Genomic DNA, 14,417 nt, shown 5'->3' on the forward strand with positions numbered 1-14,417 from the left:
ATCATTTGGATTTTGATGGGGTTTGCCTTTACTATGTAGGTAACTATCGTTATTGTAACTTTTTCAATATTAACTTTGCCAGGGTCTGTGTCTGAGAAGGCTTTTTGCTTTCTATTATTTTCAATTTCTTTCTTCAGTATTTAATGTTGTCATTCTATAGGTCTTTTGCCTCTCTGGTGAGGGTTATTCTTAAGTATTTTTCTTTTTGTTAGATTTTTCATATGCTACATTTTGATCATATTCTTTTTCCTCCTTCAACTCCTATATCCTCCCTCCCAACCCACCAAACTTATATATATTTTTCCTCTCTCACAAAAAACAATCCCAAAGAAAAAACAAACAAAAATGAATATCAAAATAAATAAATAAACCAAGAACAATAAAATAGAAAATAACCAAACTAAAAAAAATTAAACAAACACAAAAATCATGGGCACCTGCTCAATTTCTCCATGTTTGATGGCACAAATAAGTAGTGTCTTCGGCAGTAGTTTCTTACTAACAAGTTGTAGAGGGGAACCAATAGCATTGATGATAGTCTACGATATTGGCAGGAATTCATGAGGCCCCTTTGTACAATGGATGAACAATATATAACCCATTCCTAATTCCTGAGGTTTTATTTGGTGACATAAGATTTCTAGTTGGAACATTGTATCCCCATTGTTAACAGTTTAATATTCTTCCGTATTCTTTTGCTTTTGAAGCTATCATGAGTGGGATTTCCCCTTCCCTGCCCTCGGGTCATTTTTTCTGAAAGTAGGCTTCCTTTTCTAGTTTTATCTTCTAGGCTTTCCTTTTGTCTTATGGCTCCAGCTTAGAATTTAAGACTATGTTAAACAAGAAAAGAAACAGTTACAACCTTGTTCTATATTTTAGGGAAAATGCTCTTAGTTTCTCACTATTTAATGTATTATAGCTATAGTTTTTGCTGCATGCAGCGTTTATGATGTTGAAGTATGTACATCTATTCTCAACCTTTTTTCTTCTTTTAATCATGGAGGATACTGACTTTGGTCAAAGGACTTTTCTGAATCTAATGAGAAGGTCCTGTGGTTTTTGTCCTTAGGTCTTTGTGCTGTTTGTCACTTATTGGTTTGTGTGTGTTGAACCAGCCTTGCATACCTGGACGGAAGCTAACTTGGTCATGGTGTAAAATCTTCTTATAGTGCAAATTGAATTTGGTTTGCGAGAAATTTATTGAGATTTTTCGCATATCTGTTCATCAGGGAAATTCGTCTATAATCTTTTTGTTCCTGTTGTGTTCTTTTCCAGTTTTAGTGTTAGGGTAATGTTCATTTGTAGAATGAAATTGGTAATGTTCTTTCTGTTTTTTACCATTTGTTTGAGTGAAACTCTATATTTGGATTTATTATTTTTAGTTAAAGAATAATTATATTTTTCACCCCCGTTCTCTTGTACACCCCTCCATTCTCCACCCCTCCCAAATTCACAACCTCTTTAACCATTGTTTTTTTACAATACATGTAAACGAATAAACGTATAAATGTAACCTGCAGAATTTGTTGATGTTGCTTGAATGTCTATGTTTCTAGGGCTAACCAATTAGATAAACAGTCATGTTGGGGGGTGTTCTGATGCTTATGTATTGTTGCCTGGATACGCCTGACCTTGTGTAAATGTATCTGATTGGTTGATTAAATGGCCTATACCTGGGCGGGGAATAGTAGGATAGGCATGGCTAAGGTTTACGGGCTTCGGAGGACAGGAGGATCATGGGAAGAGAGGAAGAAGGAGGACTACATGATAGATTAGGTGGAGAAAGAACCACCTGGATGAGGTGGAAAGACTCTGAGGATGGTCTGGATGGAGAAAACACCAAGATGAAAATAAAAGCAAGTATTTATAAGATTATGGATGGAAGGTAGACCCGATGAGGATGCTCAAGGTCGATGGCATTGCATGGAGGCTGGGAGGTGAATGGTGAGGTTATTGAGACAACACAGGTAGAAATATCTGCCAGGCCCAAGGTAATAAGGCAGTTATAAAGTCTAATAGGTGATTGTGCCTTATTATTTGTGATAGTGGGTTAAATCAGACTGCCGCAATAACTATAGGGCATATAACATTATATAGCCCAACGCTTACTTTTTATTTACTACAATACAATCAGAAGGCTCAGTCTTGGAGGAAGACTAATTCTCTTCTAAATATGTAACACTGGCACATCTTTCTGTATATTACATCTTGCCTATATATTACATTTTATTCTATTTAATTAATTTCTGCTCCGATCAAGTTTTTTTTAATTATTCTTAATGTATTTATGTAGACTCTGTAGCTTTTCTTGGCATTGATTTTTTAACTTTATTGAACTATGTTCTTATGAAATTATTTCAACCCATTTGGTAAGACTTGATTTGTGGCGTAGAATTGTGCATTGACACTCCGATCTATCATGTTTTCTCACCGAATTTTGATATCCAGTATCCTAGATATTTGAAGAGAGAATGTTTGTCTCTCAACTATTACCTCTGCCATGAGCTCTCAAAAATGTGCTTTGAAACAAACAAACAAACAAACAAACAAACAAAGCAACAAACCGACAAATGGCTAAATCTTTTGTATGAAGTAATGCCTTAACATTACCACTCTGAGCATGAAGTTTGGAGTTCATCTTTAGCTTCCTTGAAGAACGAACTTGAAAATATAATTGCCTGGCAGGTGGTTTCCACTCAGTATAGTGGTATTGTGTTTGATGGTGTTTTGTTTGATGATGATGTTGTGTTTGATGATGGTGTTAATGGTGGTGTTGTGTTTGATGGTGGTGTTGTGTTTGATGATGGTGTTGATGGTGGTGTTGTGTTTGATGATGATGTTGTGTTTGATGATGGTGTTGATGGTGGTGTTGTGTTTGATGATGATGTGTTTGATGATGGTGTTGATGGTGGTGTTGTGTTTGATGGTGGTGTTGTGTTTGCTGTCTCCCTCCACACTTCTTTGTTGTTGCTGGTACTGTGTTAGTTACTTTTCTTTTGCTGTGACAGAGCATCATGACAAAAGGCAACCTAACAAGGAGTTTATTTTGGCTTATGGTTCCAAAGTGTGATAAGAGCCTATTATGATGGGAAGGATGGCAGCAAGCTTCGGGCATGAGAGTAGAAACAGGAAGCTGAGAGATCGTGTCTTCAACAGCAAGCATGAAGCAGAAGGACAGCAGTTAATCAAAAGTATAATGAAACTAAGAAAGTTCTCAAAACTGACCCACCTCATGTCATTTCCCCGTAGCAAAGCCACACCTCCTGAACTCCCCTAAATAGCATCAGCAACTGGGAACCAAGTGTTCAAGCACCTAACTTTCTGTGCATTAACCACCATCTTCCTAGCCCCTCCCAACCCTGCACTACTGGACACCATTGTTCTACTGTGCTTCTAAGAGTTTGGCTTTTCCATATTTTATGTGTAAGATACGCAATAGTTATCCAGTTACAGTTGACTTATTTCATTTGAAATAATTTTTTAGAGTCACTTGTGTTGTCTAGAATGACAAGATTTTTCTCTGTTAAGGCTACAGAATATTTCACCTACATCTCATATTAAAAAAAAACAACAACAAAACTATCCCTCATTGACAGGCCCTTGAGCTACTTCTATGTCTTGATTGCTGTGAAATATGTTGCTATAAGTAAATGAAATGGGCATGGTCAATTGGTTCTGGACTCTCTGAAGGGGTACAACTTAAAAATATTTACAGTTAGTCTTTTCTTTAAACATCATTATAATTCTTCTAAGAGATTTAGTGTGTCTGGTTTTATGTTGAGGTCTTTGATCCACTTGGATTTTAGTTTCATGCAGGGTGATAAATATAGATCTATTTTCATTTTTCTTCCTGTAGACATCCAGTTAGACCAGCACCATGTGTTGAAGATGCTATCTTTTTTCCATTGTATAATTTTGGCTTCTTTGTCAAAAATCAAGTATCTGTAGGTGTGTGGGTTTATTTCTGAGTCTTCTATTTGATCACATTGATCCACCATTCTGTTTCTATGTCAGTACCATGCAGTTTTTATTACTATTGCTCTGTAGTACAGCTTGAGATCAAGGATGGAGATACCTCCAGATGATCTGTTGCTGTACAGAATTGTTTTGAAAATTCTGGGTTTTTTGTTTTTCCCTATGAAGTTGAGAATTGTTCTTGCAAGTTCTGCAAAGAATTCTGTTGGTATTTTGATGGGAATTGCATTGAATCTGTAGATTGCTTTTGGCCTGCATAGATGTAGCCCCATGGAAGCTCAGTCTCAAAGTGGGTTCCCTAGTAATGGGCTGTCTCTAAAAAGAACTCAGTGACTGACGCTTTGATCACCTCCACCTGAAGGGGGAGCAGCCTTACCAGGCCACATAGGAAAACAATGCAGCCAGTTCTGATGAGACTTGATAGGCTAGGGTTAGATGAAAGGGGAAGAGGTTGGGGGGGCACTATCATTTGACTGGGGGAGGGTCATGGGAGGAGGAAAGGGAGGAAGGATGGGATTGGGAGGGGACAAGGGATGGGGCTACAGCTGGGATACAAAATGAAAAATTGTAATTAATAAAAAAATTAATTAAAATTTAAAAAGCATTGTAATTTTGAAAGAATGTGATTGACTTCACTGTGAGAAGTTCTTTCCATTTTAAGGGTTGTTAAATAAGCTACCATCTAATTTTTTTCAACTTAAGTTTTTCTAAATACGTCCATATGAACAGTGTAAGAATGTGAAATAACCCATAGATATGGAAAGGTGAAAGACATGGTATTTTAACCCTGTTCCGCTGATGTGGTTAGGAACTATTTTCTCCATCTGTTTTGTTGAGCCCCTGCTTCAGCCGTCTTCACCCTGATCCATTTGCTTTGGGAAATTGTCAGACACCATACACTCTAAATACTGCGATCCAGAATCTATCTTGAAAATTAGGTTGTAATTATTTAAAAAAAAAAATAGATTTGAAATAGCTAAACATATGCTAAGTTTTTTCTTGCTTCACAAGTTCATATTTTTTAGTGCACGTCACATTTTAAAATAGATGTGTTAGTTTAAATAAGTCTGTTTTTAAAATGATTCTGACTTCGTCAAAACTGAGGCCTGTGAACCAGAAGTTAAGCCTCACATTCACAGTTATGAAGCTTAGTTTACTAGACTGATCTTCATAAGGCACAGCCAGCCAGAATCTCTTTCAAAGTATTGTGGGGTTTGTGATGGTATCTGTAAAACAGCGAATTTATTTTGGATAAATGATTCATTCTTTCAGAACATACTATAACTGTTCTTGACTTTAACCTGGTGCTACCTTATATTAAAAAAAAAGGTATTTAACAGTTGATAATATAGTTTGGCAGATGCCTAGGGGATGGAGCTGAGACTAGGGAGCTGAGACCCACTGCTCTGGGTCACATAGTTGGCCTGTGGTCTGTAGATAACACTCAGCATGAGTGGACAGCAGCAGTGAAGGGACAGAGGATTTTCACTATCACTTCCAAAGCACAGGCAAGGAGGTAGCATTTAAAAATGCTAGGAACAGAAAAAAAAAGGAGTCTGAGTTCTGCACTCTTTATTGAGAAGAGCCCAAAGTGCTTTAAAATGTTCCTTTATTGCAATGGAAGTAGCTTTTGAAGTTAAGAGTTTAATGGTTGAGGGGAAGGTAACCTTTTTCTAGAGTGGCCAGTGCCCCAGACAGGACTGTGACATTAATTTTCTGATGTCTCTGTCAATTAGTCAGAGCCAAATCAATTTACTTACCACATATTTATCTTGTGATTTTTTTTCTCTAATGAACAGGATATTATTGTTTCATACGCCCATGGCTTCTTGGAGTTTTGCAGTGTACCATATCAAAACCAACGAAATTAATTAATTTGTTCCTTTTCAATAACCAAACTTAAATACGGCTTAAAAATTTGGGAACTTTAAAAAAGTAATTTTACATTGAAGAGGGCAATTATGAAGAGAGCAAGTGGCTTGAAAAATTTTACCAGAAATAGCTATACTGCCTATTATACTAATAAGAGCAGGTATTTTTTTTCCCTTTTAAAATGAGAACTTGAAGATTCACATGTTGAATGCTGAGGTGGAGGAGAATGATAATCCCTTCAGATCACTTAGGAAAGTGATTTTCCACTATGATGTGCTGAACCTAAGGTAATTTCACTAGGGTGAGACAGAATGTGGGTGAGGCACGAGCGATTATTAATGTTCTTTAATAATAAACTAAAAAGGGAGTTTGAAACCACGGCCTGGAGGCAAAGTCTGCTTCACCAGTCTCTTTATAAATAAGATTATTGGAAGTCATCTGCTCCCATTTGCTGGAGTCTTGTCAAGGCTGCTTTCCCGCGAAAGGGGCAAGGTTAAGTCGTTATGGCATGCATACCCTGTTCCTTTACAAAGTGTCTGCAGCTTCCACTCCAGGTAGGAGGGTCTGTGCTTTGCTTATTCTCTCTTGTAGACTGATTTCTAAGTGGTTGAAACTAAAGCATATTCAAAGTGAAGTTTCATGGGAAGTCAGGACTGTCCAGCAGTTGCTGTGGTTTCCATTAATTTTGTTGCATTTAATTATATGAGCTGTTCTTATCTTTATTTACCATTTTAACTTTTTCACTAAAATAATCCTGATAAAATAGATGCCTTTCTTTAAAGTAAAACAAACCCTCCAATAATAGAGATGAAATAAACTAAGAACAGATATAAACATAAACAATAGGAAATACTATGTCTAATATAGGTTAATCAACCATAAACAAAAATTAAAAATATTAAATTTGAAATTCACAAGTAGACCAGTTTTAAATTATATGAATTATTTGAAATATAGGTACATATCTACATCTTTTGTGAATACACCTAGTCCTAAGTGTATAATTTTGTCTTTTATTATAACTAATAATATAGCATCATAATAAGTCATTTACAGAATAGGAAACTCAGGGCATGAAGGGCCTGTGAAATTGTCACTGTTGTTTGAAGACAACGCATTTAAGACACAATATTTAAAGGAATTGTTGAGGTAAATAATAAAATTATCTTCACAGGAAATGATATAAAATGTTAACAATCTAATTTAATAAGTGATAAGTATATTCTTCTTGCTGTAATAAATATAATATGGAAATGTGAAATGATGAATGGAAAATTTCCTTTGTAAACAAACACTTGGAAAACATATATGAACCAATATTAGAGATTTGGGGGAAATGAGTAATGAGGACTTTAACTATACTGAGTTTTATTATGTGTCTAGATTAATATGCACTTTAAAATAGTTTCCAGTTATCACATTTATGTCCTAAATATGAAAAACACAAAAACTGACAATTTTGAGCTTCAAGGGAAAACTAGAGGAAACATTTGCTAAAGTAAATAATATTTTAATAAAACCACTGTTTATTGTACAATACCAAGTATGTTGAGTATATTTAAAGGAGACTGTGGCAAGATGATGTAGTTATGATAAGAACCACTGAAGAGCAATGATGACAGAAGATTCAGGACCAGGCAGATAAGGCTTACATGGTTTCCTCACTAAGAGTAAGGTCTTGAGTTCAGCTCTGTAGTGCCTAAGAGACCATTTTGAGTGAGGTAACCCAGAAGCAGAAAGACACATATGGCATATACTCACTTATAAGTGGATATTAGCCATATAAAATAGGATAAACATACTAAAATCTGTAGTCCGAAAGAAGCTAAACAACAAGATGACCCTAGGGAAGAGGCTTAATCCTCATTAAGAAGGGCAAACAGGATAGACATCAGAAGTAGGGAAAAAAAGGGAACAGGACAGGAGTCTACCACGGAGGGCCTCTGAAAGACTCTACCCAGTGGGGTGTCAAAGCAGATGGTGAGACTCATAGCCAAACTTTGGGCAGAGTGCACGGAATCTTATGAAAGAAGAGGGAGATAGTAAGACCTGGAGAGGACAGGAGCTCCACAAGAAGACCAACAGAGCCAAAAAATTTGGGCCCAGGGGTAACTGTAGAGACTGATAAATCAACCAAGGACCATGTATGAAGAGGACCTAAACCTCAGATGTAGCCCATGGACAGCTCAGGCTCCATAGTGGTTCCCTAGTAAGGGGAGCAGGGGCAGTCTCTGGCATGAACTTGATCACTTCCCTCTAGCAAGGTGGTCTTACTGGGCCCAGAGAAAGAGGATCCAGACAGTCCTGTTGAGACCTGATAAGCTAGGGTAAGATAGTAGGTGAGGAGGCCCTCCCCTGTCAGTGGACTTGGGGAGGAGCATAGTGGTGAGGGGTAAAGGGAGGGAGGAGATGAGGAAGGGACTGGGAGGAGATAAGGGAGAGGCCACAGCCTGGATACAAAGTGAATAAATTTAAAATTTTTAATTAATTAATTAATAATAATATACTTAAAAAAACAAAACCTGGGACAAAGGGGTAGAGAGGAGACAGTTGTCTCTCGGAGATGTTTTGCTTGTCCAGTCTAGTCAATGGGATGTGTTCCAGGCTCAGCAAGAAACCCTGCCTCAAAAAAAAAATAGCTAAGATGGAGATGCAATTGAGGAAGATATCTTAAGGGCCACTTCTAGCCCTCATGTGCACCTGCACTGATGGGCAAGTGGACCTGCACGTGTATCTTCAGAATGAGAAATATTTTTTAAAGTAAGACGATATTTTCTCCTAATGCAAAACAATAAAACTCAATTGGAAAATATAATTAGAGTAGCTAAACACTATATTTGAAAGCCACATATAAAAAATTTTGAGAATTTCATGAAAACATATTAACGGCAAATCATTTTAAATTATTATCTACCACATGACAGAGCAAATGGCAAACAGAAACAGTGTTGCTCAGAATTACATCTAATAAATGGGTTTTTTTTTGAACTCGTAACCATATCCAAGCAAGTAAAAAACAAAACAAAACAAAAAAACACTCTTCCCTTAATATAATAAAACTTATCTGTTAGGACAAACAGAACTTCCACCACTAGTTGTCAGTGTAGCAACAAGACACTCAAGTTTGTCTGACTACAAACGTTTACAAATTAACAAACTGAGAAGCCCCAAAAGTTTCCTGACATCTGAATATGAAATATTTGTTTTGCAATGTATTTTTGATGATGATGGAATCTTAAAATAATGTTTTCTTCTTTATATGCACTTTTATTGATTTATGAATAAGGGTAAAATCATATATCTTTAAGGTATGTAGTTTGATGTTTTGATATTCTTATAGATTACAAAACGGTCTCAATCAAAGAAGCATATCCATTACCCGCATATATCTGTTAATACTTGTTACTGTTCTTGTGGGAAGAACACTTTGGATTCATCCTCTCAGGTTTTCCAACTAAGCACTGCAGCATTGCCAGTTACAAAAATGCTGCATTCATTAGACCTTCAGAATTCATTCAGTTTGCTTAAGTGAGGTCATATTCCCTTTTCCTAGCACCTTCTATGTATGTAACTGCTGACTCCATCATCCTGCCTTACAGAAGCATACCAGAACTTCTTGTTCCTTTCCAACTGTAACTCAGTGCCCATCAAGCAACATTTCTCATCTCCCACCCTTCCTCCTCCCTGCCCTTTGGTAATTACCCTTCTGCTCTCTGTTTCTATGAAGCCAACTCTTCCAGATGGTACATTATATTAGTGAGGTCACTTAGAACCTGTTAGTGTCTGGCTTTTCAGTGAATAACAACAAAAACAGATCTCGGTGTCACAAATGACAGGATTCCGTTTTTCTTAAAGGATGACTATGTTGCTTATGTATTACATTTTTTTTCATCCATTCACCAGCTGATGAATATATATCCAAAAAAAAGTCATTGCATAAGTCATCATCAAAAGACTTCTCATTATGTTTTTTTTTTCAGAACGTTTATTTAAATCGATTTTTGTAGATGATGTTAAGGTCCAATTTTATTTTTATACGTGTGGCTATCTAGTTCCCCTATTCTGCCTTGACATTCTTATCAAAGGTCATGATGAATTTAGCTTTGGCCTCCATTTCATTGGCTTTGGCATCTCCTTTTCCGCTGTTACCATAGTATTTGATTATTGAAGCTTTGTATTTGATTATTGAAGATTAATTTTGAAACTAGGAATCACGTTTCCTGACATCCCAAAAGAGGTGCTAGAAGACTGCATCTGTGTTCGTAGGATCAAGAGGAGCTTTTAATATTGTCATTTTAGATTGGTTTTTTTGTTTTGATGTTGAAAGCAATGGTTGTGTCTGTAAGTTGTTAAAATAGCCCTGGGGAAAATTTGTATAACTGTCAATATGCTTAACGAACAAAAGAAAGATAATAAAAGATAACTGAGTATTCACATTTGAAATCCCAAGAACAACAACGGCAAGAAGACAAAACACACACACCTACATGCAAAGAAAGAAACATTATTTAGGAAGAAAATCATTATCTGCTGCATGTAAAAAGCAAGAGAGTGGAGCTGAGACTAGCCGGCTAGAAGGCAGAAAACTGTAGAAACCACAAACATGAAATGTGCTGTTTGAAAACTATATAAAATCTCAAGCTATTTGTTATAAGATTAGTAAAATGAGAGACAATATATTATACAAAATAAAAAGTCGAAGTGGAAATAGCTAACAACGCAGAAGCCACTAGAAGTATAACACTCTCTCCTTCTTATACAGAGGCCAGTCCAAGGGAGACATACAGTTTATAACAGATATGTCAAATCTCAAACATATTATTTCCTACAATAGTCCAGCAAAGCCAGGGTAGCCTTGTCATCATCACCCAAGAGCAAGCGCACAGAAAGGAAACAGTCCCAATTCAGTTATAAGCAGTCATGTAAACATCTGTTTCACCTACACAGGACTCAGCTGGGCCTGAAAGCAAACTGCACCCCAACAGGTAGGATTCATTCTAGACATGCAAGGAGGAAATAGAGCCTAGCTTTGTAGACTTTTGAGAGGCACTTTTATCAAACAAAACCCCCTTAGGTGATTCAGCTGTGGATGGAGGATTGCACACCAACTCTAAGTCTGCTCCCTATCAAAAATTCCTTTTTTTTTAAATTGCTCTGTGGATGTACTTTTATGATAAATCCCCCCAAAAATGCATGGAAGAGAAGAAATAGGGCAGCATTTTTTAGAGGTATAATGGCATCTTGATGAAGTGAAACTGATATAACAGACATAGAAACTAAATCCTGAGCTGGCATCTTAGATAGCCAAGCCTTGATTTTATTTCTACTGTAGAGTTCTCAACAAGCTGAAGATTTAGATATGCCTGCTGATAACCTCCCAGAGGCGAGGAAAGAACAGCAGCTAAAATAAGGAAACAGTACCAGTGAGTTATCTGTCCCCAGGCTCCTGTTTCTCAGTGGCTGGCATTCTTTCCTTCTTCAGGTTGGAGGAAAATGGGGTTTCAGACTGAAGGTGTAGCTGGCCCAACAAAGGGCAGTTGGGCTTTCCAGGCACAGCCTGAAGCCATGTGGCTCATGTTGATAGCCCGTTTCTCCTACTGTATCTCAGAATATTATAGCCCAGCCTGTTTATCTGCTGGTATTTGTACTTTGACCTTTATCCTGGTGATTTGGAAAGTTTTCAGTGAGCAGTCTCATCAGCCCAAAGGAGAAAACCTGAAATCACTGAAATTTCCTTATTCTGGACAGCGAGCTTCAATGGCTGTGTGAGCTCAGGATCTCTAAAGAAGATACTTCAGGATACTCTAAAGAAGATCTCTACTTCAGACTCAAATAACATAAACAGACAATAGATACCCAGATACTCGGAGAAAAATTCCAATGTGAAACACAACACAGCGAAGTTAACAGAACCATCAAACCAGAAATTAAAAAAAAAAATTAGAGGAGCTATTATCTACAGAGGAAAATAAAAGCCATCAACACTAATATTTCCAGATGCTAAGGAAAACAAAGACCTTTGTAAAATTGTAACAACGGATGCTTTAGAGGGTGGAGCAAAGTCTTAGTAATTAAATGAAGAATAATGCAAGTGAATGAGAATCAAAGTCAGAGTGGAGGAATCCAGTCCCAGTTTGCTTTGGTAACATGAGTCTCAGAGCCATGAAGAAGTGTCTCAAGTGTTAAATAATGTCATCTAGCAAACATCTTTTCATATTTCCAAGAACTCAAGTCAGCTTGGCCAATACTCAGCTTCCTTGGATGTGTTCTAGTGGTCAAATTATGTCTTTTCTTTTTGCTCAGCTGTCTAGATAAGATGAATATACCGCCTGATCTCACTGAAGTGTTGGGATTGACCCATTCCTTAGGCCAGAGATTGGCCACAGTGATGTAGATGTAGAAAGCACACAGCTAAAGGTTTGCTCTCAAATTGCATGGGGCTTGACCCTCTTTGATTCCCAAGTGTGATGAGTATGTAACTTTTCCTGACTCTCAAGACTTCACTCATGACATTCAGAGAACCGGTACCTTCCAAGAAATCTAATAATCTGTAAACAACAGATTAGGCCACCATTTCCTAAGCTTCCTTACCTAGTCACAGGGGCACTGGCCTGTCTTACACAGCTAGGTTTGTTCTTGCTAGTCAACTTTCTGTTAATTCATTTTGACACTAACTAATGAAATTGGTTGTTAATAAATTAATAACTATGTGTCAGGGAAAGCAGACAAAATTAGAATATATTTCAATTTAAATGACAGTATAACATTTAAATATTTACTATTTAGTAGATCAAGGATACATGTTTCATTTAAGTTGCCTTACTAGCATGAGTATTGCACAGAATTAACCAAAGAAACTAAACAAATTAAAGGAAGAAAATGTGTACTAACTGGAAAAAAAAAAAAGAGGTAAATTCATGGTTGTTAGGTGAGCTTACATTTCAGGTAGTAGTTGTAGAAGTTCTGAGAGAATCAACTAAGTAAGCATAGAAATTAATAAATAGCAATCTTCCTCTTATAATCACCAATTTTTATTTACTAGTTTAAAGGCTTATCAGGGATGTAAAATATATATTGCTTAAAATAAAAGAAATGAACATAAAACATTAATTTTACTGTGTTGCGAGTTGAGTTTACCTGCTTGCAAAATGTTATTCTGATCCATATGTGTTATTTTATAATAACTTTGTTCCAAGTATGCAAAATAGTCCTTCATTGCTTATGAAGCACAGAAGTAATGCGATATATAATTAAAGATATAAGAAATATCATATTCAGTTAAAGTTTAATATTAATGTACCAAGCATTTAGTATAGCCTTCCTTTTCTTGATTTCTGTGGTCAGAAAGGTAAGAAAGCAGGCTGCTTGTCACACAGTGAATGTCCTAGTGGATTTTATTGTATGATAATTAATTAATCTCCTGGGATGCAAGATTTCAGAAGTAGAAAATGTTTCTACACATCTACGAACAAATATTATCCTTTTGCTTTTATAATACATATTGTATGTGTATGTTGGCTCTTTCTAACCTTTGTTGATTCCTGCTTCATTCACATAATTCATTTTCTTGTTTTGTTGCCTGCCCCTTCAAACTCTTGCATTCATTCCTTTTCCATGTTAACAGAACATGCTAAATAAAGCCTCCTGCACAAGAAACTCACCTGCTTGCTGAACGGCCAGGCTTTATCCAAGACAGCACTGCCTGGAACTGAATATGGTCCTCATTCTTTTCAGATTCAGCTCCCTCTGACCCATTATTTCTGCATAGCTTGGCTGCATAAATTAATACTCCAGGAGCTTCTATGCCTCTGCTCATCACTTAATTCCTTCTCATTGCTCCAGCAAATTCTAGACCGAATCAGCTAGACTTCCACTGCTGACTCCTCTTCACTAACTGTTTGCCTGAGCCCCGCCAACCTGCTGAAGATAGGTTCTGTTCCTCTTTATACATTTCTTCTCCCAACGCTTTCTGGAATAATAAACAGAATCTTCAGGAGATGTTTTCCAAGCCCTTGTTTTGCTTGCTGGGGTAGAAAAGATCATTCAAAAAGATAACTTATTCACTGTAGGAAGTGCTCTTCTGATTCATTAGAGGCTATAGTATGTCTCTCATAGGTAAGTTTCAGTGTGTTTGACTTTCATATACTAACATACCCTGTGCCTGTCTTCTTCCTAGGATGTGACCATCCCTCACAAGCCTGTCTCTCTCCATCCTTTATATCAGTCTAAACTCCATCCTCCTGCTAAGTCCCTACTGCATCCACTGACCCTCTCTCATGCTGATGGTCTTACCCCAGGACCCTTCAGTCATTTGTCTTCCTTCTCCCTGAGGGATGAACAGGAGAAATCCCCCACTCTCCTTAGTCAGGACACATACAATAAGGTGAGACGATTTTGCCCAAATGAGAATTGCTCTTTGCTATGAAACTTTAGGCTGCTTTAACTTATAAAACATATATCTGATAATGTCTAGATGAAACCTCTAAATGCTTATGTGTTTAGCATTTAAATATATTAGAAATATTAACTACTTGGGTTGAGTTATATTACTTTAAGTAGGTAACAACTGA

At 36.9% G+C, this 14,417-nt stretch overlaps 1 protein-coding gene across 18 annotated transcripts in view; it reads left to right on the plus strand.

Moving 5' to 3' along the window:
- Mlip (muscular LMNA interacting protein) overlaps positions 1-14,417 on the plus strand; it is a 243,963-nt gene that overhangs the window by 192,932 nt on the left and 36,614 nt on the right. For 16 of the 18 annotated variants that reach the window (XM_060384729.1, XM_060384731.1, XM_060384730.1 and 13 more), the window contains one exon: positions 14,024-14,230. The exons of the other annotated variants lie outside the window; for them this stretch is intronic. In XM_060384729.1, the coding sequence (XP_060240712.1) occupies positions 14,024-14,230 (207 nt within the window). The remainder of the gene's footprint in view (positions 1-14,023; positions 14,231-14,417) is intronic. 18 annotated transcript variants of the gene reach the window in all.

Source organism: Meriones unguiculatus, chromosome 6 (assembly GCF_030254825.1).
Source record: "Meriones unguiculatus strain TT.TT164.6M chromosome 6, Bangor_MerUng_6.1, whole genome shotgun sequence".
NCBI lineage: Eukaryota > Metazoa > Chordata > Mammalia > Rodentia > Muridae > Meriones > Meriones unguiculatus.